The 22,439-nt window shown below is 35.1% G+C and overlaps 2 protein-coding genes across 4 annotated transcripts; one reads left to right on the forward strand and one right to left on the reverse strand.

Moving 5' to 3' along the window:
* Positions 1-580: 580 nt before the first annotated feature.
* LOC104891118 (peptide-N(4)-(N-acetyl-beta-glucosaminyl)asparagine amidase) lies at positions 581-15,425 on the reverse strand. Of its 2 annotated transcripts, XM_010676767.4 has the most exons (17): positions 15,227-15,425; positions 15,075-15,128; positions 14,816-14,992; positions 12,576-12,674; positions 12,395-12,484; positions 11,021-11,103; positions 8,886-8,999; positions 5,769-5,823; positions 5,603-5,689; positions 4,717-4,772; positions 4,004-4,063; positions 3,800-3,887; positions 2,936-3,691; positions 2,768-2,828; positions 2,517-2,619; positions 1,159-1,293; positions 581-1,062 (listed from the first exon to the last, which is right to left on the reverse strand). In XM_010676767.4, the coding sequence occupies exons 1-17, from the start codon at positions 15,302-15,304 to the stop codon at positions 951-953; spliced, it is 2,208 nt and encodes a 735-aa protein (XP_010675069.1). In that variant the 5' UTR covers positions 15,305-15,425; the 3' UTR covers positions 581-950. The 2 variants fall into 2 exon arrangements, with proteins under 2 accessions (XP_010675069.1, XP_048499166.1); XM_048643209.2 differs by having other exon boundaries at positions 12,576-12,709; positions 15,075-15,387.
* A 2,307-nt stretch (positions 15,426-17,732) lies between these two features.
* LOC109134739 (isocitrate dehydrogenase [NAD] regulatory subunit 1, mitochondrial-like) lies at positions 17,733-21,871 on the forward strand. 2 transcript variants are annotated; one of them, XM_057394325.1, is made up of 3 exons: positions 17,733-18,736; positions 19,144-19,242; positions 21,579-21,871. In XM_057394325.1, the coding sequence occupies exons 1-3, from the start codon at positions 18,563-18,565 to the stop codon at positions 21,657-21,659; spliced, it is 354 nt and encodes a 117-aa protein (XP_057250308.1). In that variant the 5' UTR covers positions 17,733-18,562; the 3' UTR covers positions 21,660-21,871. The 2 variants fall into 2 exon arrangements, with proteins under 2 accessions (XP_057250308.1, XP_019104355.1); XM_019248810.3 differs by lacking the exon at positions 21,579-21,871 and adding an exon at positions 19,804-20,328 and having other exon boundaries at positions 17,739-18,736.
* Positions 21,872-22,439: the final 568 nt, after the last annotated feature.

Genomic DNA, 22,439 nt, shown 5'->3' on the forward strand with positions numbered 1-22,439 from the left:
AGGCCTTGAATTCAACGGGAGGTAATATCTAACTAACTAGTAGTTAGTAATAGCGCAATATAATTTGTATACAAACTTAAAAAAGTCTCTGAGTACTCTGGTATTGAATTTATTGGATTGATTCATGAATACACTGCCTGTCTTAACTTCATTCAAATTCAAGTCGGTTATATGGTTTAGTTATAAATTGATGAGTAATTTCCTAGTCAATCATATAAGTGATTAGGACAAGTATATTTTACTATATTTGATTATCGCTATAATCTATCAACAATAAAGAATTCATGTACCAATTACCATACAATTATACCAACTGGATTGGAGTTTGCGAGTAGGGATCTTTATTGTTTTATAGAAGCAATTGTAGAAGTTTGAAATTAACAAAGGATCACTTGATGGAATTGGCAGCGCTTAATCCCAGAGGTTTTAGAACCGAATCTCACCTCTTGCAACAAGAATACTCAAATTTCCCTACTACTTGCAAGACTTCAACTTACCTACTTGAAAATAAAAATAAGAACAAAGTTGTAGAAGTTTGGCAACTATTCCATCAAATCTGGATAATATCACAATGTTGAAATGAAGAGAACAAATCATAAGATATAATCAATATTAAGGTACATAACACAAAATATGCAACTCGAATGTCCATTTTGTCGAATCAACAAAAATGATCCCAATTCTAATATACGATTTCACAATATTTGTAGGATGACGAAACACAAAGTTATTGCCAAATTTCCATGGTACAGTTAGATTTTTGGGAGTTGATAGCAGAGTGCTCCTGCAGCCTATTGAAATTCGAAACATATATACCGTCATATTTGACCAAACACGTCTGCCAAAACCAACGAAGAGTATATATTGTCATAGACCAAATCAGTAATGACACAGTTCAACATTTCACGAGGTCTTTCCTCTCTCTGTCCTTTATCCACTCCCCCTTTCACTCATGCCTTTTCTTCCTGCATCGGAAGCTGCCTGTTTTCAGCATACAAGTCAATACTACCAATTTGTAGCCTTGAGGTCGATTTAACATCTCGGACTGACAAAAAGGTGAACCTGTAAAACTCGCAATTCAATAGCCGTTTGAAGGTACTTTTCTGACAGGTGGGTGGAAGGGTAGGAAGGCAAAGGATTCAAAGAATTCACAGATACCTGAACGCATTTGACTGGGTTTTGCATGATTCAATCCTGTACAGTTTGCGTTGGAAACGACTATCAAATTTCTGAGAAGTCTGTCTATCTAAAGCATACCAGCTGGACCCTCCATCACTACTACCTTCAACAATCCTGCAAAAGGATCAGTGAAATATTAGACCATAGAATTCAGAGGTACTCATAATTACAAGCCCCAATGGATGAAAGCTAGAAGCCCAAACTATATGAGCTTTCTCCTCTGGGAGATTGGAGGCTTGTCTACCATGGTAACACAACATATCACACACGTGTTACTAGTGTGCCACAAGTTGCCCAAGTAATTTCTAATCATAGCAGGGCAACACAAACACACCCTTATAGCCATCAATTGCTCATACATGTAATACGAAAACCATCCGTGCCTCTGAATTATATGATCTTTAGATATTATTGTTTTAAGTAGCTTTTTCGGGGGGGGGGGGGGGGGTGTTGCGAGAGGGTGATAAAGCAAATAAGAGCTCCTCTATTTCATTGGTCAGATGCCTTGCACTTACTTAATTCATTAATGGACAAAACAGAAGCCAAAAAAAAATGATTGCCATGCAAATCAACAAGGACAATTCTGGGACTGCAGAAAATAAAGTTGCCCTTGAATGTAAAAGAAACTCATCCACTTGCAAGATTAGTCGCTCCCTACAATTGGATGTTTGGTCATGGTGCTAGAATAGAAATATGCATATGGAGGTAGAAGACTGCACATAGCGCTTTACTAATGTAATGTATTTACTTCAAGTCAATACTCAATAGGCATAGTGCCCGTCAAAAAAAAAAATACTCAATAGGCATAGTGTCAGTGGAGCATACAGATCATGGAATGCATGTATTGGTTATTTGATGAGTATTCTTAGACAGACTGCCCCCCTAGCATAATAAAAGAAATACGCAAGTCACGCTAGTGATATCCAGAAAGGTGAGGATAGAGAACACAGCATCCTTTCTGAGAGAGAAGTCGCCTACATTGGCCATCTAGATGTGCAAACAAAGGGGGGCTTTCAAAAAGCTGTTCTGATCGGGATATAATGGACAACACATGCTACATGGTCCATACTGTTGACCTTTAATTACAGGTTAGGCACTTGTTCAAATGAGCTAGCTTAGCTCTGTTCTGTTCTTCTTTATACTCAAGATCAAGCAATATGTTCTCGATTCCATAGTTACTACTCGTTTGGTGGCTGGTGTGTTTAATCTATTAATTTGTGTACATTCTTGCTGTAGTGCATAGCAACATAAGGTCTTTTGGCTTGAGCCCTTCACAGGCAGGGGGATGGTAGCAGGGAAGAAAATACTGCTCTAATTTTGCTCTTCACTGATCATACCAGTCCATAGGATCTCTTTCTGGTGCATCGTTGGCAGACATCAGTTCGTACGTCACGAGCTTGCACACCTGTTTGTCTTTCACTTTATATGCAATCCAACAACCTGCAATGCCAAATTAAACCAGGTAAAATAAGGAAATAGCACAAAAGCATTTTTCATGCATTAATACCAAAAATCCATGCTCCAACTCCACTCGCAATAATCAAGCACAGCTTATGGTTTATCTCGGTGAAATAAACAAGAAGCATACCTTTTGCTCCATTTGGCTCTTCCCATTTTGATGAGTGTATTCCATCAAAAGCTGAGGTAGCCTTCAAAAACAATTTAAATTTCTATCAGTGGAAAGAATCTCGGAGAGACATGCTCATGCCACACAGATCTAGTCCAGAAAACCCAAGGAATCTATCAATTAACTCACAATGCCAAAAGGAAGCTCTTCTCCACTTGCTAGAACTGAACCTGAATGTATCCTATTCAACCTCAAAAGCGGTAAAGAAAGACAATCTTTTGCAATGCTGGGACATTTAGCAAGGTTCTGGATTAAATCATCCAAAGCGTCTAATGCAACAGATAAAGCCAATGAGGCCTTTACAGGATGGCCAACTAAGTGCAAAAGCACCTCATTCTCATTTTCAGCACCCACCTCAAATTTCAAATGGAGGGTGTTCAATAGCTCACCAAAAACAGGCAGCAGATGACGCAAAGAAGGTTGAAGACCATCAGATTTTATTGTCCTTCTAGACCTGAAAGGACACTGCTGAAAATCTGTCAAGAGCCGTCTTAGGATCTTTAGGGCATCAACCCCAGAGGTGACTGAAACAGATCTGTCTACGAATCGGGAAAAAACTAGGCCTAATTTATTATAAATGTCAGACACATGCTCATCCACACACAAACGAACAGGACAAGAAGAGCAACTCAATCCACCCTCGCCAGAACCATATTCTGATCTTGAGATGCGCCATTGCTCGTCCCCACTTAGTCTGCCAGGTAGTGAAACATCAGTGTCACCCTTGGAGTGAAGATCTCTTTCAAGTGCTTCTATCTCAAGTTTATTACGTTCTTGAAGCGAGGAAATCACTTCTGATCTAAAACCTTCTTGGCGTTGTTTTGTTAGCTTTTCCAGAATTGAGCATAAATTGTGCTCTGTAGTAATATTTCGGCGGGTTAGAACCTGCAAGACAATAAAAAGGGGGACGGCAGAAAAAACGTAAGATGTAAGATTTAAGGACCATGGTAATTAGTTGGCAGCCCAATAGATATAGCTTCTACTTCAAATTACCTCATGCCACTTTCTTGTGTAACGCTTCGTGACATCATATACCCCATCTTTTGCAATAGCAATTACATAATTTAATTTTTTATTCCACCTAAGCAAAAAGGGAAGTAACGAATTCACATAACAAAAAAGCATTAAGCATTAGAATTTCAGACATAAATAAAACTTGGAAAGAATAAATGTATATGAAGATAAAACTGGAAGTACCCTTTCTCGTACAACAAGGGGTTGTCATAAATTCCTTCACAGGGATCAAGATGCATCCACCTAAGTATTATTGATACATACAAGGTCACTTGAGGAACTTAAAATCATGACAAGCCCACAGGTAAAAGGAAAGATAATAAAATTTGAAAAGAGAATATCAGACAATAATTCAAGTTAATTTCAACAGTATGCTACGGATTATCATGCACGATACTATCTTCCCAAAATTTAGATGAGTCATGCATGGATGATAAAGATTATAGACTAAGAACCCCTTCCTCACTTTCTCTTTGTGAAAATTCCCCTAGGGCATCAGTATTTGCTGAAGGTGGAGTAAGCAGATAGACTTGTACATTAATTATTGTGAGGAAAAAAAATTTGCACTCGTAATCAAACCAAGAAACAGTTTTGAAGTGACAAGTGATGTTGTTTCAGCAATCTAGTTCCTCTACAACATGCATAAAAGCACAACCTGATTTCAAATATGACAGTAGGGTAAACTTAAAAGGGACATCATTATTAGCATTGAAGGTATTATTTGAAATTATAGAAAGCTGAGGGCAACAGACATGATAAATAAAAGCCTAAGGCAGCAACACAGAAGTATATTTCCCAAATCTCATCACACTGATTGCAAGTATTCCACAAGAAAAAAGACCAAAAGCATAAACCAAGCATACATGAGAAGGAAGTGGGATGAATAATTAGCTTACCTCCCTAAATGATGTGAAAAGCACTCTGTCCAGACATGATCCGTAAAATCCAAAATCTGGAAGAGCAACAGATGTAAGCTAAAAGCTCTCTCTAACAATCAAACTACAAGACAGAATGTCATCTTCAAGACAACATTTTCCATACAGCTGCAATTCTTAGACATAGCTGGTATATATTGCAAAACAAGTGGCTGGAATTAAACGAAAACAGTAAGGTAACTGTCAAAATGTGAATCATATATTGTGGTAAAAGTGCTAGTGAAGAACGCTAGCAACCCAGCCAAAAATTAAAGCGATGAATGTATTACAATTGTAGATGAGATAAATGAGAATATCAGATTGTGTTGAAACATCCAGGTGGTCTCAACTCTCAACCAAAGTACAACATACTCACACTTTGAGAGGTGAGAATCTCCTACTTTTTCTGAATGCCTTCTCTTTCATGCTTCCCCACCTTTTTATTACATCATCCTCACAGTTTTCTTGCTTACTACTACTCCTAACTAACTTATTTTAGAAGGACACTTCTACCTATCATCCTGTGATTAACCTAGAGCTGAGTTCTTTGTTTGCCATTGGCTGCCTTCTGGTTAAGTGAATAGAACAGGTGATTAAGGTAATTTCCTTGCGATACCCCCACCAAACTATCACCTTGTCCTCAAGGTCAAAATGTGAAAGTAATGAACATAGTCTTCCTAAGTGGTTTCAAACTCGGGCAGTCTTTTCCATTTAAGCAGCAGTCCATCACAGTGGAATCTCCTTGAAGGCTTGCAGCCATATTTAAACACATAGCAAACAAAAGTTCTTTGGAATAATGATCATACTCAGTAACTTGATAATCAACAGGTTAGATGACAAAGGAGAGACAAGTGATAAAGGCTCTTACAAGACGTGATTCGTAGCCAAATGCTCTACAATACAGAGTAAAGCAGTTCGCCCACTCCCCACAACGCCCTTTTCTAGTTTCGATGAGCTGCATGGACAAAGGATACATTTTGATTAAACAAAAGCTCTTGGCACAATGAAAGGAAAAAAAAAAGGCAAAGAAGTACCTTGATTGGGTCATTGTAGCGGGGGAATCGTGTAATCCTTGAGCAAAAGCTGCAGCTGCAGTTGACAGCAATAGTTCTGAGTAAAATAGAAGAAAATGGAGCATGTATTAGGTGCTCTTTTTAAATAAAGAAAAAAAAAAGATGAAGAATAACAAAGTAGTCTTCTAAATCAGAGGTTTATTGATTTGGCTGCTATGATAAATCTTCCCCCAAAGTATCCTCTGCCCAACTTTTTGGTAACACTCCGTATTCTTCTTAGACAAACAGTTCTACAGGAGTAGGGTTTTTTCAAAACTTCATCCTAGTTTCATGGACGAAAGTTTTTTTAAGAAGGGTAGCCTGTTATACTCTGTATTTTCCGATTTAATTATAATTTATGAAGTTTGTGGTTTCAGATGTGATAAGTGGAGTATAGTACTTAATAAGAAAGAGAAAAGAAGCTGTCAAAAGGATGCTGCCAGCTGTAAAATAAGTAATAAAAAACGTAGACCTTTCTTCAACCATTCCCCTTCATCAGAATCTGCCTCTCACTCTTTCCTTCTCTCTGCAACTAGAGCATCCCAATTCCGATTTCCCCATGGCGAGTCCAACATATACCCCGTGTCGGCGTGTCCACACCCTAGTCGAGTGGGTCAACACGGGATAGCAGGTTTAACAGCCTGGTCTCCCTGGTCCCTCTCAGCCTTCATCGTCGCTCGCACAACAAAAGTCAAGATTAACCGCTCTCGCCTAAGAGAAGAGTTTAATAAAGCAGGGAGGGATTTTCCGACAACAAAAAAGCTTTTCTCCTTCTGCATATACCGCAGTTGAAGCACCTAAAGGAGGTCTGACGCGTCCACCTCTTGTCTTGAAAGCGATCATGACAGGACTCTAAGGAAGAAGCCCCAGCTAACTCTGTGCCAACAGCCGCAGTAAGACAACTATATATATATATATATATATATATATATATATATATATAGGAATGGGATCTCGTGAAAACCATCTTTAAACTGAAAACTGAAAAACGGAGGATCTACATCGTTAAAAACTTGCATGCGTTTAAAGAAAATACTGAAGGGGTATGATTTAACCACGAGGATTACTCCAGAACTTTCTTTTCTCAAGCGCGATGATTCTTCCCCTGTTAAACACAACTTTCTCTCTCTCTCTCTCTTTCTCCTCCCTGTTAAACACGCCTTTCTCACCATCATTCAATCAATTGCTCGCACCTAATTTTCCTCGATTACAATCTACAATTCTACATCTCTCTCTAAATTCATCCATTTCACTTCTCTTTGACAAATCACACCAAACAATTTCTAATCTCCAGCATCAAATTACTTTTTCCGAATTCCAGAGTTATAGAAAAGAAATTGAAGATTTTTTCGACTGACACCAACTTGGATCTTCCATAAATTTGGAGGTTTGTTTAGTACTAATTTCACTATAATTTTTAAGATTCTACAATGGTTGAGTAAGAATATTATAATTAATGTATTTATTTGAATTATTTGTAGCAGATTTTGGGGTTCAGTTGAATTTAGTGAACCCCCGTTGGACACTACACTGGACAGAAATGAAGAGATATGTTTATATCAATGATGATGAATCCATGCGTGAACTTTTTTATGACAATTGCATATCGAACAGGAAATATACAGTGCTTAATTTCCTTCCGAAGAATTTATGGAACAGTTCAGGTGATGCCAAATTAGTTGCTTGTATTTTTATTGATAGTTAATTTGCTTTTTCTTTATCAAGCATTTGTTGATGCGAAATTTGTTGAATGTTATTGCAAGTGTTGATAAATCGAGTTATTGTTGTTTTGATATTTTTTTATAGTTACCTTAGAAGTGGAAGAAGTTACTCTTATAGCATATAAAGTTACCCTAAAAGTGCTAAAAGTTACACTTAAAATATATATAATTACCCTAAATTGCTAAAAGTTACCCTAAAAATGGTAAAAGTTACCCTAAAACTGGTAATAGTTACTCTTATAATAAATAAAGTTATCCTTGAAATATATAGAACTACCCTTAATATAATAAATTACCCCAAAACTGGCAAAAGTTACCCTATAAGTGTTAAAAGTTACCCTAAAGGGGTTCAAAGTTACCCTTGTTTTCAGTTTTCAGATTAAGATCTGTTTTCAGCGGATCCCACCCCTATATATATATATATATATATATATATATATATATATATATATATATATATATATATATATATATATATATATATATATATATATATATATATATATATATATATATATATATATATATATATATATATATATATTCATTTGCGTGTCCTAGAAAGAACTTCGTACTTCTTTTCCTTTTTCTCCCTCTATTCCATCAACCTTTCTTTCCTTGCTCTTTATATTCCCTCTCAGCCCACTGTAAATATACTATCCTTCATATACAGCTATCTAATCTCCATGCAGATTAAGTGTAAATTTCATTTTAAGGTACTACGGAGTTAGCAACAAAATCATTTAAGATACTGACTTTTGAAATTTATGATGACTAATCACCAAATAAGGGGTGTACTAATAACTAAAACTTAACCTAGATGTGAATTTCCATCTAGTGACTAACAGCGGCAAATCCACTTTACACCTACAAGGCTGTAACATATCAAAAATTTGTACATAACACAAGTAAATCCTTTTTTACCCCTTTGGTTACGTGAATCTTAGGAAAGTTTCAATTTGTCATGAAAAGATGTTCGGGAAGCCAAGCAACATGTTCTTGAGTTCACAACTTCACATGCATCAAATTACCCGATAGGTGGCTTTATATAGAAAGTGTCAGAGACTTCAACATGAGAGCACAAGCAAGAGGAAGGCATCACTATAGATTGGGAACGGACAGGAAACACAGGTCCCTAAGATTTTTGTGCTTCATAGTTATCAGTAACACTATCATACAAATATGCATTATTAGTAAACCTGTTTCTTCTGATAAGTAGCACGTTACGCCATCAAGTAATGGTGCGGTGCATCACATATAAGAGAATGTAAAGCAAAAAAGAAGTGAAACACAAGAACTCTATAAAATCAGTAAAAGCACCTAAAATAAACAAAACCAAAAAATTTGATAAAACAAATACGCATGTCCCATATCATACCAATATAGCTCAACTCGTGAACCACCATATTGCAGTTCTGCCGGCAATGGTACACCCATGCCCTGACTTACAGTCTGATTTCCACAGCTATCACAGGGAGGTGCATGAACCCAACTGTAGATTGCAATAATCCATTTTCTTGTTATGACGGGCATAAATCAGAACACGAATTGGACATTGCATATTGAATATGCCATTTGACAGAGTGAGCATATATAAGATAGTACAGGTTTAAATGATATGTCCCTCCTATGGCATCTTAGATTCTTAAGAAATCAAGTGCGACCACTTCCTCACATGTTCAACCCATCAAGTCCTCAAATTGAACATATAAATTTAAGTAGAAAATCAGTGAAGTGTACAAACAATTGCATTATGAACTACAGTCTAAAGCTGAGAAATTCCAATTCTACAGTATATTTGGATGGGAAACACCACATGAAGTGCCTCAGTACTTTCATGTTGATTGTCATGCTTCGGAGAAGAAAAAAGAAAAACCCATGTTTTCAAGAAACACATCTAGTACATTTCTAACTCACTGGTTCATTGCCCATGTCAAAAAAGGAAAGTAATGCCCAAACACCCTTGTACTCACAAGCTATAGTTTACAATCAAGTATTCTCTCTTTCTCAAAGAGTGTATCCTCCATTCCATTTTGTAAATATCAATTTCATTATCCTTATCGTTCAATTTTATATTAATTCTTTTCTATTTCCCTTGCTATGCATGAAATTTTATCGAAAACAAAAAAACCAGGTTTGAAAATATAAAACAAGGGGATTATAGATGTCCAACTATGTCTTACATTAGATTAACTAAGTACAAAAAGTGTTTTGAAATAAACAAAAACAGACCTAAAAAATCCTAGCAACACGAAAGGGAGATGTTATTTGTGAAGCATAAGTGCTCCAATTTGTAGCCACAAACCATGTAGTTGCAAAATCAACCATCTATATATGATTTTAATGCAATGCCATACACATGATGTCTAATGTTGGTTCAACATATTAAGACTCTACAAAGCAGAGTTTCAAGGCGTTGTTCAGTTTTTAGTGTGACAATTTCACATCCTTATTCTTTGTGTTTAATAATCTTTCATGCACCCACTCTCATGTTCCATTTTTGGATCCCTTTCTTATTTTGTTGCATTGCCATGCCAGCTGTCTCATTATTTATTTTATTCTTTTTTCCTATCAACAGTCTTGCTTCCCTAGCATCAGATATTCATATTCACATGCATACCTTTTGACATCTATGTTGCTAGGACTCCACTATAGGTGCAGGACTCGGATATGCATCCAAGAGTCAAACCTGAAAACTATTTATGTCAAAAATGAGGATACACAACAAGGTCACAATCACCAAGGGTCTAAATTAGAATCTGGAAACAGGGACACTCACTTCATATTGCCTACTACATTTCTATTGAATATTAATCAATCAATTTTAAGATTGCAATTTTATTTTTACAGAAACTATTAAAAAAGGAGAGAAAGCATGAATTTAAATCTCTCTTAAGTCTTACCCTACGGAGAGAGCTTACAGGATTCCAATGTCGTGACATTCAAGATTATCTAATAATTTCATATTTAATACACAACTGGCCAACTGGGACATTATCATGAATTATTTCAAAACATGAAGGATTAAAGGTTACTTTGAGAAATTTTCTAGATGTCTAGACTCCAGACCTCAAAGATAACCATTAAAAAAAATTATATTAATACTACCATGTAGTACCCATGTTTGAATTGGCCTCCCTAAGAAATAAATTCTAGCTTTGTCTTTCAATTACCATGAAGTATTTCAAAACATGAAGGCTAATTTCAGAAAAATTCTAGATGTCTAGGTCTCAAGAATCACCACTAAAAAAAATTATATTAATGCTAAACATGTATTACCCATGTTTGGATTGGCCTCCCTAAGAATTTAATACTAGCTTTGTCTTTCAAGCAGGGGAAACTTGACAAAAGGAGAAGCCTGCAAGAACTTTGCTCATTTGGCATCTTAAATAAGCATCAACATAATCAATATAACACTTGAGTCTCCAAGGCAAGGCTAAATGACTAATGTTTTGTCTCATGTTAAAAGGTTTAATGAAGTGAGGTGACATAACAAAAAGTTAACTACAAAACCTGAATGATTGTTTGAACCAAATCAGCAACTCCAGCAAGAAAGCATGATCTTGTTCAACTTTGGTTGGTTCAAAGTTCCCCTCCTAGAAAACATAATGGTTAACTATATTATCTTTTAATATGTTCATAGAAAGTATATAACTCTGATGTATCTGTTGAAGCATTCAAATTACTTCAGCCCACATCCTTAGCTAAGTGATATATTAAAAGCCATGGCATAAATCACAAACAATAATGGCATAATGATTTAAGGTTTTGTTCTAAAATTCCTATGGATTCTGATGAATAATAAGCCATACCACTTCCATCCCACATGAAGCAATCATCTTTGCTGAAATGCAATGTAAAGCAAGGAGAACCAAAGGGTTGAACCAAAAAAATATAGAGATACAACAAAAAATGGCACACTCAAGAATTAAAGCTAGCCATGATTGTATTTCTTGTATCTTGAAGCCAGTCCTCTCAAGAAAAAGAAAATAGCAATTTTTATACCTACCGTGGATGTACATGTAAATCCAAAAGGTTCCAGAAGCAACTTTGAGTATAATTGCTCGTGAAATTCGATTGAATTATAGACACTATGTAAACAGTTAAATTTCACAAAATGTCAGATGACCATGAGACGTTGCAAACTATGATACAACTTAAAAGCATGATAAGCAAAAACCAGACATGCACCACAAGTTACAACTCTTGTGTTAAATATGACCCAAATGCTGCTGTATTATTAATGATGCAGCCAAACACAAAGCATACACTTATGAATTCTAACTCTTGCTTACAAGTTGAAATTTTTCAGGCAAAAAACCTCCTCATGAAAATAGTACTAGTAACTTGTTCTCCTCTGTAATGTGGAAAATTCCTTGAACCAATCCAACCTTAAGAGCACTACACCCTCTTGCCCAAGAAACAATCACAACTATGGTCATGCTCAAATAGGGGGTAATGTACTACATGGGTAAAAGAAACAAACCAAGGAAAATGAAGGTGAATGGAGGTGGTGGTAAAGGCCTATAGGGATAAGTTAGTTGTGGTCTGGGGAGGAGGGAGGCATGGGGAAATTATTATCCCTTTTTTAGAGTAGTAGTTACGTAACTATTACCTCCAACATGTGGGCAATAATTTCCCCATCCCTGATCCCACCCTCCTTCTCATACCACCTCCATCCTCCTTTATTTTCCTTAATTTGCCTCCTATTACCCCCTTAATGTATTAATCCTAATCGATACACAGGCCCTATATAGGAAATCAAACCCATATTTTTACAACCAAAGTTTCCCCATACGAAGTGACGACTACACGCTATGGAACCATTAAGCTCGTTGTCCAAAATCAATCAACAGCAAATCCTATGAAAGTGATAAGTCTCCCAACCTTTTTTGCTATAGCCACCAATGCTTTCTCCTCTAGCTCATCAATAGGTACTGTCTTGCGAGCAGCCTCTTGGCGAGTTGGGTCCTCGTACTACAATATAACACAAGCAAGGAAAACTTGCAACATTATTAAACAATCACAAAAACAGGAGTAGAACAACAAAAGGATAGCTATTAATTACCATCAAAACTTGATCAACATAACCACGTAGTCGTTGCTCCGTTTCTCCATTATCCTCAGCAGCAACAAATTGTTGAAGAAGCAATGCTTCCTCCTCAGCCTAATTAGTTTGCAACTTTATCAGCTAGATGAATACTTTGCCAAGAAACCCCCAAAATATCAATGATTGGGGAAAAAAATATACAAAACGAGAAGGAAACACAACTAAGGATACTTGTTCAAGACTACAGCATATATTCATCCTTACTACCTCCAAACTTCGTACTTTCACACTACTCAAAATATTCTACTTAGACCATCGTTGTAATTTATACTCAAGGAAAAACATAATCACGTGTGATCTTTTGTATATTAGTCTCAGCATATATGTCCAAAATATCAACTCTCAATATTTACGAAAATGATTATTGAAGATATTAATTATTAATATTATGCGTTGGCAAACATAAAAGGTCAAATTGTGTACATTAAAAGGAAACATAGATAGTGATAACCCACTTATATCACTTAATATTCAAAGTCAGCAATAGATGTTTTATGGAAAAGTTTTGTCTACCTAGTGGATAAATTACTCACTAGAGATAACATTATAAGTAGGTGGAATGCAACTCATCAAAAAAATTACTTTTTAGTTGTCTACCTCTAGTGGACAATCTACCTTTCGGGTAAATGTATCAATCTCGAATGTTGTAATACAATCAGAACAGTAATTTTCAATGTTACTCCGACACCTTCATTTACCTCAAAAACGGGGTGTCGTGTCGTGTCGTATCCGACACGACATTTTACTTGGATACTTCATTTTAAACTAAAAACTTGACTTTTTTCTACAAAATAGCTGAGTCGGACACTTGGACACCCGTATCCGAGTAGACACTCAATCCGTGTCTGAGTAACATAGGTAATTTTCCTCCAATTTTTGCTCTTAGTAATAATTAGCCCAACAAGTGAAATGTGAAACTCAATATTGCTCACTGATATAACTTACTCCCTCCACTCCCATTAAATTGCAACACCTCCAGTTTCACGCTTACCAATGCACAATTTATACGATTAATATCTTTAGTTATGTTTTGCTAAAAATTATAAAATTTAGATATTAACGGTTTTTTTCACCAAGTACCCCGAGTTTTCAGAAAATTCACAAGGTACCCCACCTTTTCAAAATACACGAGGGTACACCTAAGTTTCATACTAATACACCCAAATACCCTTTAGGACTAATGGTGTTAACCGCGTGTTAGTCATTAACCCTAATTTTCTTTTTTAAACCCTCATTAACTACTAACCCTAACCCTAATCCTAAACAATAAACCTAACTCTAACCCCCCTCTCCCCCACCCTCCCACCACCCATCACCAAAGAGTGGCTGCGGGGTGGGGGGAGGAGGGTTGGTTGGAGGGTGGCGGAGGGGGGTTGGGATTAGGTTTAGAGAATAAGGTTAATTAGGAGTTAGATTAATTAAGGTTTAATTAGGGTTAAGACTAACAGAGTTAACCTCCGTTAGCCATTAAGCACATTTGGGTGTATTATTATGAAACTTACGGGTGCCCATGTATTTTTGAAAAGTTGGGGGGTAACTCCTGAATTTTCGGAAAACTCGGAGGTACTTGGTTAAAAACAGTATTAATAAAGTATACATTGAGATAAATCAAACAAAATCCCACGTGACTCTATTTTCCCATACATATGAAACACAAAAGCTAATTATCTGAGTGATCGTGAATAGTGTAAAAACTTGGAGTGTTGCAATCAAGTGGGAGCGGATGAAGTATAACACACTAAGACACTTCATATTTATTATCCTCTTTCCACCACTACCCCTCGCGTTTTTCTTCCCAAAAACCCCTATTATAAGTTACAACAATTAAGAATATGTTACTCCTCACCCAGTAACCATATACTTCTATTAACATTCCCTAGTGTGGAGGGTCTCCTACTATTCTCCTTACCTTTATATATATACTTCCTCCATTTTTAAATACATATAACATTTGCATAGTAATCAGTTATCACATATTCTCTCACAAATGTATAAGAAAAAATATAGACTATGTAATCAAGTGTGGTCTTATTTGATTTTTCTTAATGAATACTTTCATGATATCAACTTTTTATATTTTTTACTAACACATAACTTGAAACAAAGTAGTAGTGCATTGGATAGTGTGTAGACATAGAATGATTTAGGAACTTAGCCACTAATCAAAAACAAAATTATAGTGATCAAACATCAAGTACCTGAAGCAATCGAGCAAATTCTTCATCCGACTTAAGTAAATCTTCATTGACTTGAGACTCACCAGTAGATGATTCAGCTACACTATCTTCGTTGATTGAAATCAAACGAAGCTTTTCCGAGATAGAAATTAGATCAGAATCGTCATTTATGACCTTGCTATCATCACCGCAAACGATCTGTAACATTGTAATTTCACAAAATAAGAACAAATTTTCCAATTCAAATTGAATTAAGCATGAAGAGAGACAGAAAAAGTACCTTTTGTTCGTCAGGTGGAATTGAAGTGAGAGAAAATAATTGAAATTTAAAGACCTGCAAATTTGAATAACCGAAATCGAAATCTTAAAAAAATAAAACAATAACATCAATGGAAAAAAAATTAGGTGGTGGAGAGAAAAAGAGTGAGAGACTTCAAGGCCATCATCGGTGTCGTACTCAACGTCGAAGGTAGAATTTTCATGGCGGACGCTGAACTTGCGAGCTACCATCTCAATTCTCAGGTCTCTTCCTATGACAGAACCTCTTGTGCGGTGGCTCAAACTCTGCTTTTTTCTCTTCTTCACGAGTTCACGACTAAGCCAACTTCAAGGTGACTCGACTAAAAAATGTGTTTAATTGTGCACTTGTGGTTCACTTTGACTTTTGTTATCTATGTTCCGTTATAGGCTATGTTCAGTTCACCTTATTTTTGCTTATTTCAGATCTAATCAGATCAGATCAGATTAGATCAGAAAAAATAAGTTCAGATCAGATCAGTTCAGATCATGCTTATATTTAAAAATTATTATATCTTTCATTACATATTAGTAAAAATTATAATAATTGAATATTAATAAAGTACTCATTGAGACGAATCAAACAAGACCCCAACATGACTATATTTTTTCTTATATATTGAGAAAAATCTAAAAGATAAGATCTTGTAATCAGAAAATATAAGTTCAGATCAGATCAGATCATAAAAAATAAGTTCAGATCAGAAAATTTCAGGTGAACTAAACATGGCCTTAGAACTGTTGTATACCTTTTTATTTAGATTATCCAAAAAGTAGTATATGTAGTACAATAGTGAGAATCATGTACGCAGCTCAAGGGTTGGAGCCATCGTTGTTAAAATCCCGATTTGGATCTTACGATTTTACGATTTTGGAGAATCTCACCGATCTCGATCTTACGTAGGATTTTAATTTTGTAGGATTCCCAATCACAAAAAATCACATGGTAGGATCTTAACACGATCTTACGACTCTACGATTCGATCCTATCGTACAAAAATCATAAAATAAATTCACATATTATATTTCTCCTATTATGATCGCATGTTACTTCAATCTTAAAGTATTGAAAAACTATCACTATTTGCTAATAAAAAAAGTCATTATTAATATGTGTAAACTTTAAATGTGAGGTTCTCACCATATTCTAGTATAATTATCTCTATTTCACCTAATTGTAGGATCTTACTATCCTATGATCCAATCCCACCGATTCGATTCTACCAACCCCTACGATCCAAAGTAGGATCCCGATCCTAATAACATTGGTTGGAGCTCTCCCAATTTTTTGGTCGGACGTTCGACTCTCATTAGTTCCAATTTAGGGAGTTTTTGTAAATATTTGCGACCTTGCTTAGACTAGTTAATTACCAAATCAAAAAAAAAAAAAAAAAAAAAAAAAAAGATGTAGTACAATAGTGAAATCAAGTCATATGTTAGATTGTTATGTACTACTAGTATTTCCTTTGTTTTTTATTAGTTGATCTATCAAAATTCGATTAGTAGTTTCTTCAAATGTTGAAAAATCTTGTTCATCTAAGTAGAATCTAACTTTCGGTTGTATAATTATGGGATAACTTTTTATGAGGTTTATTTGTTGCAACTAAAGCACTTTTATAGGAAAACAAAGCAATGACCATCTATGGGCTAATTATAGTATTGTAGTTATAAAATAACTAGTTAGCTAGTAGTACATTCACCCCAAACCTATCTTGAAAAATTATCTCATATGACCTTTTACCTTTAGGCCGTTTCTCCAAATAACCCTGACTTTGACACTTTTGTTTCTGATAACTCTAATCTTGTATTTTCTCATTAATATTGATGGGAGAACGGATGATGTTATGTGCACTTGACTTTGGCATGTTTGGAGATTAGTTAAAACATTTCCCCAACCTCTTTTCTCTTGCTGCGACATTTTCTCCCCTCCAACACAAAATGTCGGAAAAAGAGAAAAGGGGTTGGGGATATGTAAATATGTTTTAACTAAAAACTAGACATGTCAAAGTCAAACGTATAATGGTACCCATTTTTAAGTCAGTCTTAATGAGAAAATACAGGTTTAGACTTGTCAAAGACAGAGGTTGTAATAGCCCATATTTTAAGCAGGTTTTATTAAAATATAATTATATTTTATTACCTTAATTGTATGTTAAACTATAAGTTACCTCTTGCAAGTTCCTGTCATATGTTGTTGCTGTTTAAGCGAGCTGCTACTTGCTATTGTTGCTGCATGTTCTAGCTCTGTTCTTCAGTTCTCAACTCTTATTGATAGAGATCACCCAAACTAAGTTTGTTTGTAAAGGTATATCCTCCTTTAATCCGCGGATTCAACTTTAGAAATTTATAAATAAAGTAGCTTGATGATTCTTCACTAATAACTCATCTTGAAATTTGACATACTAGCAGCTTATGTATTAACTAGTTTTGTTATATCTGGAATCCAAAAATTATCCTTGCAGTTCACTTTGTGTTTTTCTTAAGAGAACGTATTGTGTCGGACTCGTCCGACCATAATCTTTGGTCGGACGACTTTCAGGTGGTTCCAATTTTTTTTCAGTTAGTCTTAATTTTTTTTCAGGTAGTCTTAATTTTTTTTAGGTAGTCTTCATTTTTTTTCAGGTAGTATTCATTTTGTTTTCAGTTAGTCTTCTTTTTTTTTTTCAGTTGGTTTTTGTACTTCAGTTAGACTTACTTTGGGTTTCAGTTGGTCTTTATTCTTTTTCAGGTAGTCTTCATTTTATTTCAGTTAGTCTTCATTTTTTTTCAGGTAGTCTTAATTTTTTTTTAGGTAGTCTTCATTTTTTTTCAGGTAGTCTTCATTTTGTTTTCAGTTAGTCTTCTTTTTTTTTTCGGTTGGTTTTTGTACTTCAGTTAGACTTAATTTGGGTTTCAGTTGGTCTTTATTCTTTTTCTGGTAGTCTTCATTTTTTTTCAGGTAGTCTTCATTCTTTTTCAGGTAGTCTTCATTTTTTTTCAGGTAGTCCAACTGAAAAAAAACAAAGTCCAACTGAAACAAAACAAAGTCCAAGTGAGAGAAACACAAAGTCCAACTGAAAGAAAACAAACTTCAACTGAAAGAAAACAAAATCCAACTGAAAGAAAACAAAGTCCAACTGAAAGAAAAAAAAGTCCAACTGAAAGAAAAAAAGTCCAACTGAAAGAAAACAAAGTCCAACTGAAAGAAAACAAAGTCCAACTGAAAAGAAAACAAAACACTAACATCTGCTTTCTCTCACTTTCTCCTTCTTCTGATTACTCATTCTCTCTCCTCCTTCCAAAAATTGCAAAAAAACACACCAATTTCATACGTTTAATAATTGCTTCCACCGTCATCTTTCAAATCTTAAATTCCCATCTTCATTGAATTCATTCAAACAGAATGAACATTTGGAATCGATTCGAAAGAATAAAATATGCTTGAAAGGTGGATTGGCCACTCCAGTTGGTGGTGGTGTGAGTTTGTTGAATATGCAGTTGAGGAAGGAGCTTGATTTGTACGCTTCTTTGGTCAATTGTTTTAATTTGAAAGGATTGCCTACATGCCATCAAAATGTTGATATTGGTGTCATTAGAGAGAATACTGAAGGAGAATACTTTGGACTTGAACATGAGGTTGTTCCTGGCGTCGTCGAAAGTCTTAAGGTATTTTCATTTTGTTTCATTGGATTGATCTGAGTTTTCGTGTGATTTTGTGGAGAATTCAGAATTGCGTTATTTTAGTATTGGGTTGGGCTCGTCTGACCATAACTTATGGTCAGACGGTCTGACCCAATACTTTCACTTTTCTTAATGATATTATTAGTTCCATTTTGCAACTCATAGATTTGATTGATGGTGTTGGTTATTTTGGATTAAATTGTGAGATTGGGTATTAAGATATAAATTCTACAGGTTATGTTAAGTTTATAAGATCATTGGTGGTGAAGAGTGAGTTGTTATGTAGAATTAGTTATATTTGATAATAATGACTGTTAAGAAAGTTTAGGAGTCGATTATTTTTGTATCTGGACTTAGTGAGAATTGTTACTAATCGTTATTATTATTTTGAGGTGGTGGTTTGGAAAATTGATATCGAGATAATTTATGGAGTTCAAGCTAGAGTTGGTGATCTTGGAGGTTTATTAGCAGAGGATTATATAGCGGTTGAGGTAACCTTTATGTTCTACAAAATCTATTTAAATGTTCGTGAGTGTCTTATATTGAATTTTGATATCATATAATGTCATAGTCATGGCCATGGTTATAGATGTATATTCATGAATGGATTTGTGGAATATGCTTTCTGTTTTGTTATTGAAATTGTTCGGAAATATTTGTGTTCTTGGAATATGATTTGAGTATGATAATGAGAAAATGATTTCGAAATTGTTTTAGTTGACGTAGTTTATGAACTAAGATGAATAGTGGGCAAGGTACAGGTGGAGGGAAATGATTCAGATATGAGTTAGGACTAGATAAGGTCGAATATTGTGTTATGTTATATTATGTTAAGTTTCTGCCTGTACTTGCCAGCGATTTCTGTTACGTGATTGAGCTATGCCAGCCATATATTTAAAAGATGAATTCTTTTCCGAACAATTACCAAGTTTGTTTCTTATAAGATAAATGTTTGCGAACCAAAAATCGTTTTGACGGGCTGAAGTAAAGTTACGGAGCTTTTCGCTCATTTTAGTTTTCTTTTGTTTCGTATTTCTCTTTTGTAATTACAGGTTCGTGTGTGGGAAGCTCGGAATGGATCAAAAATGAAGAGTTTGGTTATGAAATTATAATTAGATTTGCTATTCAGAGGTTGTATTTAGGAGTATATATCCTTATGTGAGAATAAAATATTATATTATTTTGGGAACCGAATAAGGTATTATGTAATATGTTATTTGGTTTTAAAGATGATGACTTGGCTTGCATCACAAAACAACCATTTTCTTTCTTTCCTCGAGCCACGACCAATGAACCTTTGGCGAGCTTCCATCAACCTTCATTGTAGCCCATTACCCACAGGTCCAAGATCGTTTTATAGGTTATGTTTCCGCTGCGAGTGAATATAATTCGAAGTTACTATAAGTGTTAAATGAGATTAATGAATGTTAAGTGTAATTAGCTAGCAGCTCGGACGTGCGGGTTGTTACAGAGGTGTAAAAGTCAAAGTTATTTAGGGAAATGGGATAAAAGTCAGGGTCAAGTAATGTAATTTTTCATCCTTTTATTGGGAATACAAGAGGAGAAATTGTGATTTCTATTTACGTATTTTCTTCACCTAGTAAGCACTCCATATAATGGTTGTGGTCCTTGTACACATCAAATTAAAAAATGAAAAAAAAAAATCCAACATCTGGCAATATGGTACCTTTTTTTTTGAAGGGGAACAAATGGTATTATTCTTTTTAACAAATAATGATGTAGTCCTGTAAATATGTCATTAATGCTTGTACCTAAAGATGTAAATTTTTTTGACATGACCTAAAGATGTAATTCACTAATACTAAAATTTTGTTAGACAGTCAAGTAAAAACGAACCATTGGTAACTATGGTGAGATCTGATTCTTCTGAAAAAATGATATGAGTGTAATTTTGTATATAAATAAAGGAGATAGGTTAATCATGTTTAGTCTAATTAAAATAACCTTTATTTATTGGTCAGTCTCTAAAATACCCTAAATTGTGAAAACCCTCCAAAAATTATTTGTAATACCAATAACAACCTTAGAGAGATGTTTGTTATGAAATAGAGTTATCTTAGAAAAAATTTCTAAAGTATAACTTTTTATAATTGGTAAAGAGATGAGCCCTAACTAGACTTTAACTCTGATAGATTCTTGGCTTGGTCCACTATTTTATGGACCAAACACTTGGGAGTTGGGAGTTGGGAGTTGGGAGTAGGGAGGAAAGTAATAACCCCGATCAGGATGATTAAACATGTTGGTAACATTTTAGAATCAATTAGTATTATGTGACCAAGTGTGCAATAAATTTATTGTGAAAGCAGCTCTTTTTTAGATAAAACTAGTTATTAGACCTGGGCTATGCTCCGGGTAAGAAAAAAATTTCATTTATTAATATAATACTTTATGATAATAACAATAAATTCAACTTAGCCTGGTGGTTAAGATTTTAGTATATGTACTTGAGGTCTCGAGATCAAACCCTATACTACGTAATTTCTAAATTTTTTTTATTGTACATAGTTTACATGAACTAAAACTCCCTAGGGGTAGTACTATAGTGGTCAACACTGTTCTTCAAATGGTATCATGCATACATAATTAATTTAATGAACATGCAAATTTATTTATTTTTAAGGATGCAAGGGATATGTTTAATAACATTAACTAATTACAACACATATTTGTAATTTTGTGTAAACATGGATCACTAAGAGATGTTAGATGAGATGGTGATTCTTTGAAAACTCTTACATAAGGTCAAGGGTTCGAGCCTAGGCTTCAACATATTTATTTTTTAAGTAATGACCACTTGACTTTGTAGGTTAACAGACACATGGCAAAATTCTGGTGGCAGGAGGAGGGTGCCATGTGGCGCATCGACGTTGCTACGTACGCCTTTTAATATATTTGTATAGATGACTTGCTTTCAAAGTTAAAATGGGTCATTTTTCAAGTCAAAGGGAGTCATTGTTAAATAAAGGAAATTTTTTTACCCTAAATGAATCATTTCTATAAAAGTGACTCATTTATGGTAAAAAATGTGTAATACCTTTCATGATTGCTTTAAAGTGATTTAGCAGGCTACTCATTTCAATAAGATGCATCTTTATTTTAGAGAGCTCATTTCCTTAGTTACTCCATAGTTAAGCGTGCTTGGCTTGGAGTAGTCTAAGGATGGGTGACCTCCTGAGAAGTTTCTCATGGTGCGTATGAGTAAGGGGAAAATGCGCCAGAATAACTTGTGTTGGTTATTGAGAACAGTTGTTGGCCCTAGATGCGCATTAGTGATGATAGACTTCACTTCGGAAGAGTCGGGGTGTTAAAAATGGTATAGAGCAACCGTACCACTGCGTACTGATCGTGTGGATAATTAATTCAAGGTTAGTCATCTAGCGGAGGAGGATTTTGGCGCTATATCACCGATAGCATGTTGAATATGTGATTAGTTTCCAGGCTAGGGCAACCCACAGGTCGTATGCCGAATATGTGGAGTCCTCAGACGCAATGAGGGCGTTGTTGTCCTCAAGTGGGGGTATATGTAATACCCCTCATGATTACTTTAAAGTGATTTAGCAGGCTACTCATTCCCACAAGATGCATCTTTCTCTTAGAGAGCTCATTTTCTTACTGCATAGTTAAGCGTGCTTGGCTGGGAATAGTCCAGAGATGGGTGACCTCTTGG

This window comes from Beta vulgaris, chromosome 4 (assembly GCF_026745355.1).
Source record: "Beta vulgaris subsp. vulgaris cultivar EL10 chromosome 4, EL10.2, whole genome shotgun sequence".
Taxonomy (NCBI): Eukaryota; Viridiplantae; Streptophyta; class Magnoliopsida; order Caryophyllales; family Amaranthaceae; genus Beta; species Beta vulgaris.

Bases quoted from the DNA above. Each gene is read 5' to 3' on its own strand.
- LOC104891118 (XM_010676767.4), bottom strand. From the start codon at position 15,304: ATGGTAGCTCGCAAGTTCAGCGTCCGCCATGAAAATTCTACCTTCGAC. The intron at 5,690-5,768 runs GTACTTCTTTGC...TTGTCCATGCAG, and splicing joins GCTACAATGACCCAATCAAG to CTCATCGAAACTAGAAAAGG. The intron at 2,620-2,767 runs GTATGCTTCTTG...TTGGCATTGCAG, and splicing joins AGAGCCAAATGGAGCAAAAG to GTTGTTGGATTGCATATAAA.
- LOC109134739 (XM_057394325.1), top strand. From the start codon at position 18,563: ATGCAGTTGAGGAAGGAGCTTGATTTGTACGCTTCTTTGGTCAATTGT. The intron at 18,737-19,143 runs GTATTTTCATTT...TATTATTTTGAG, and splicing joins GCGTCGTCGAAAGTCTTAAG to GTGGTGGTTTGGAAAATTGA. The intron at 19,243-21,578 runs GTAACCTTTATG...TTGACTTTGTAG, and splicing joins AGGATTATATAGCGGTTGAG to GTTAACAGACACATGGCAAA.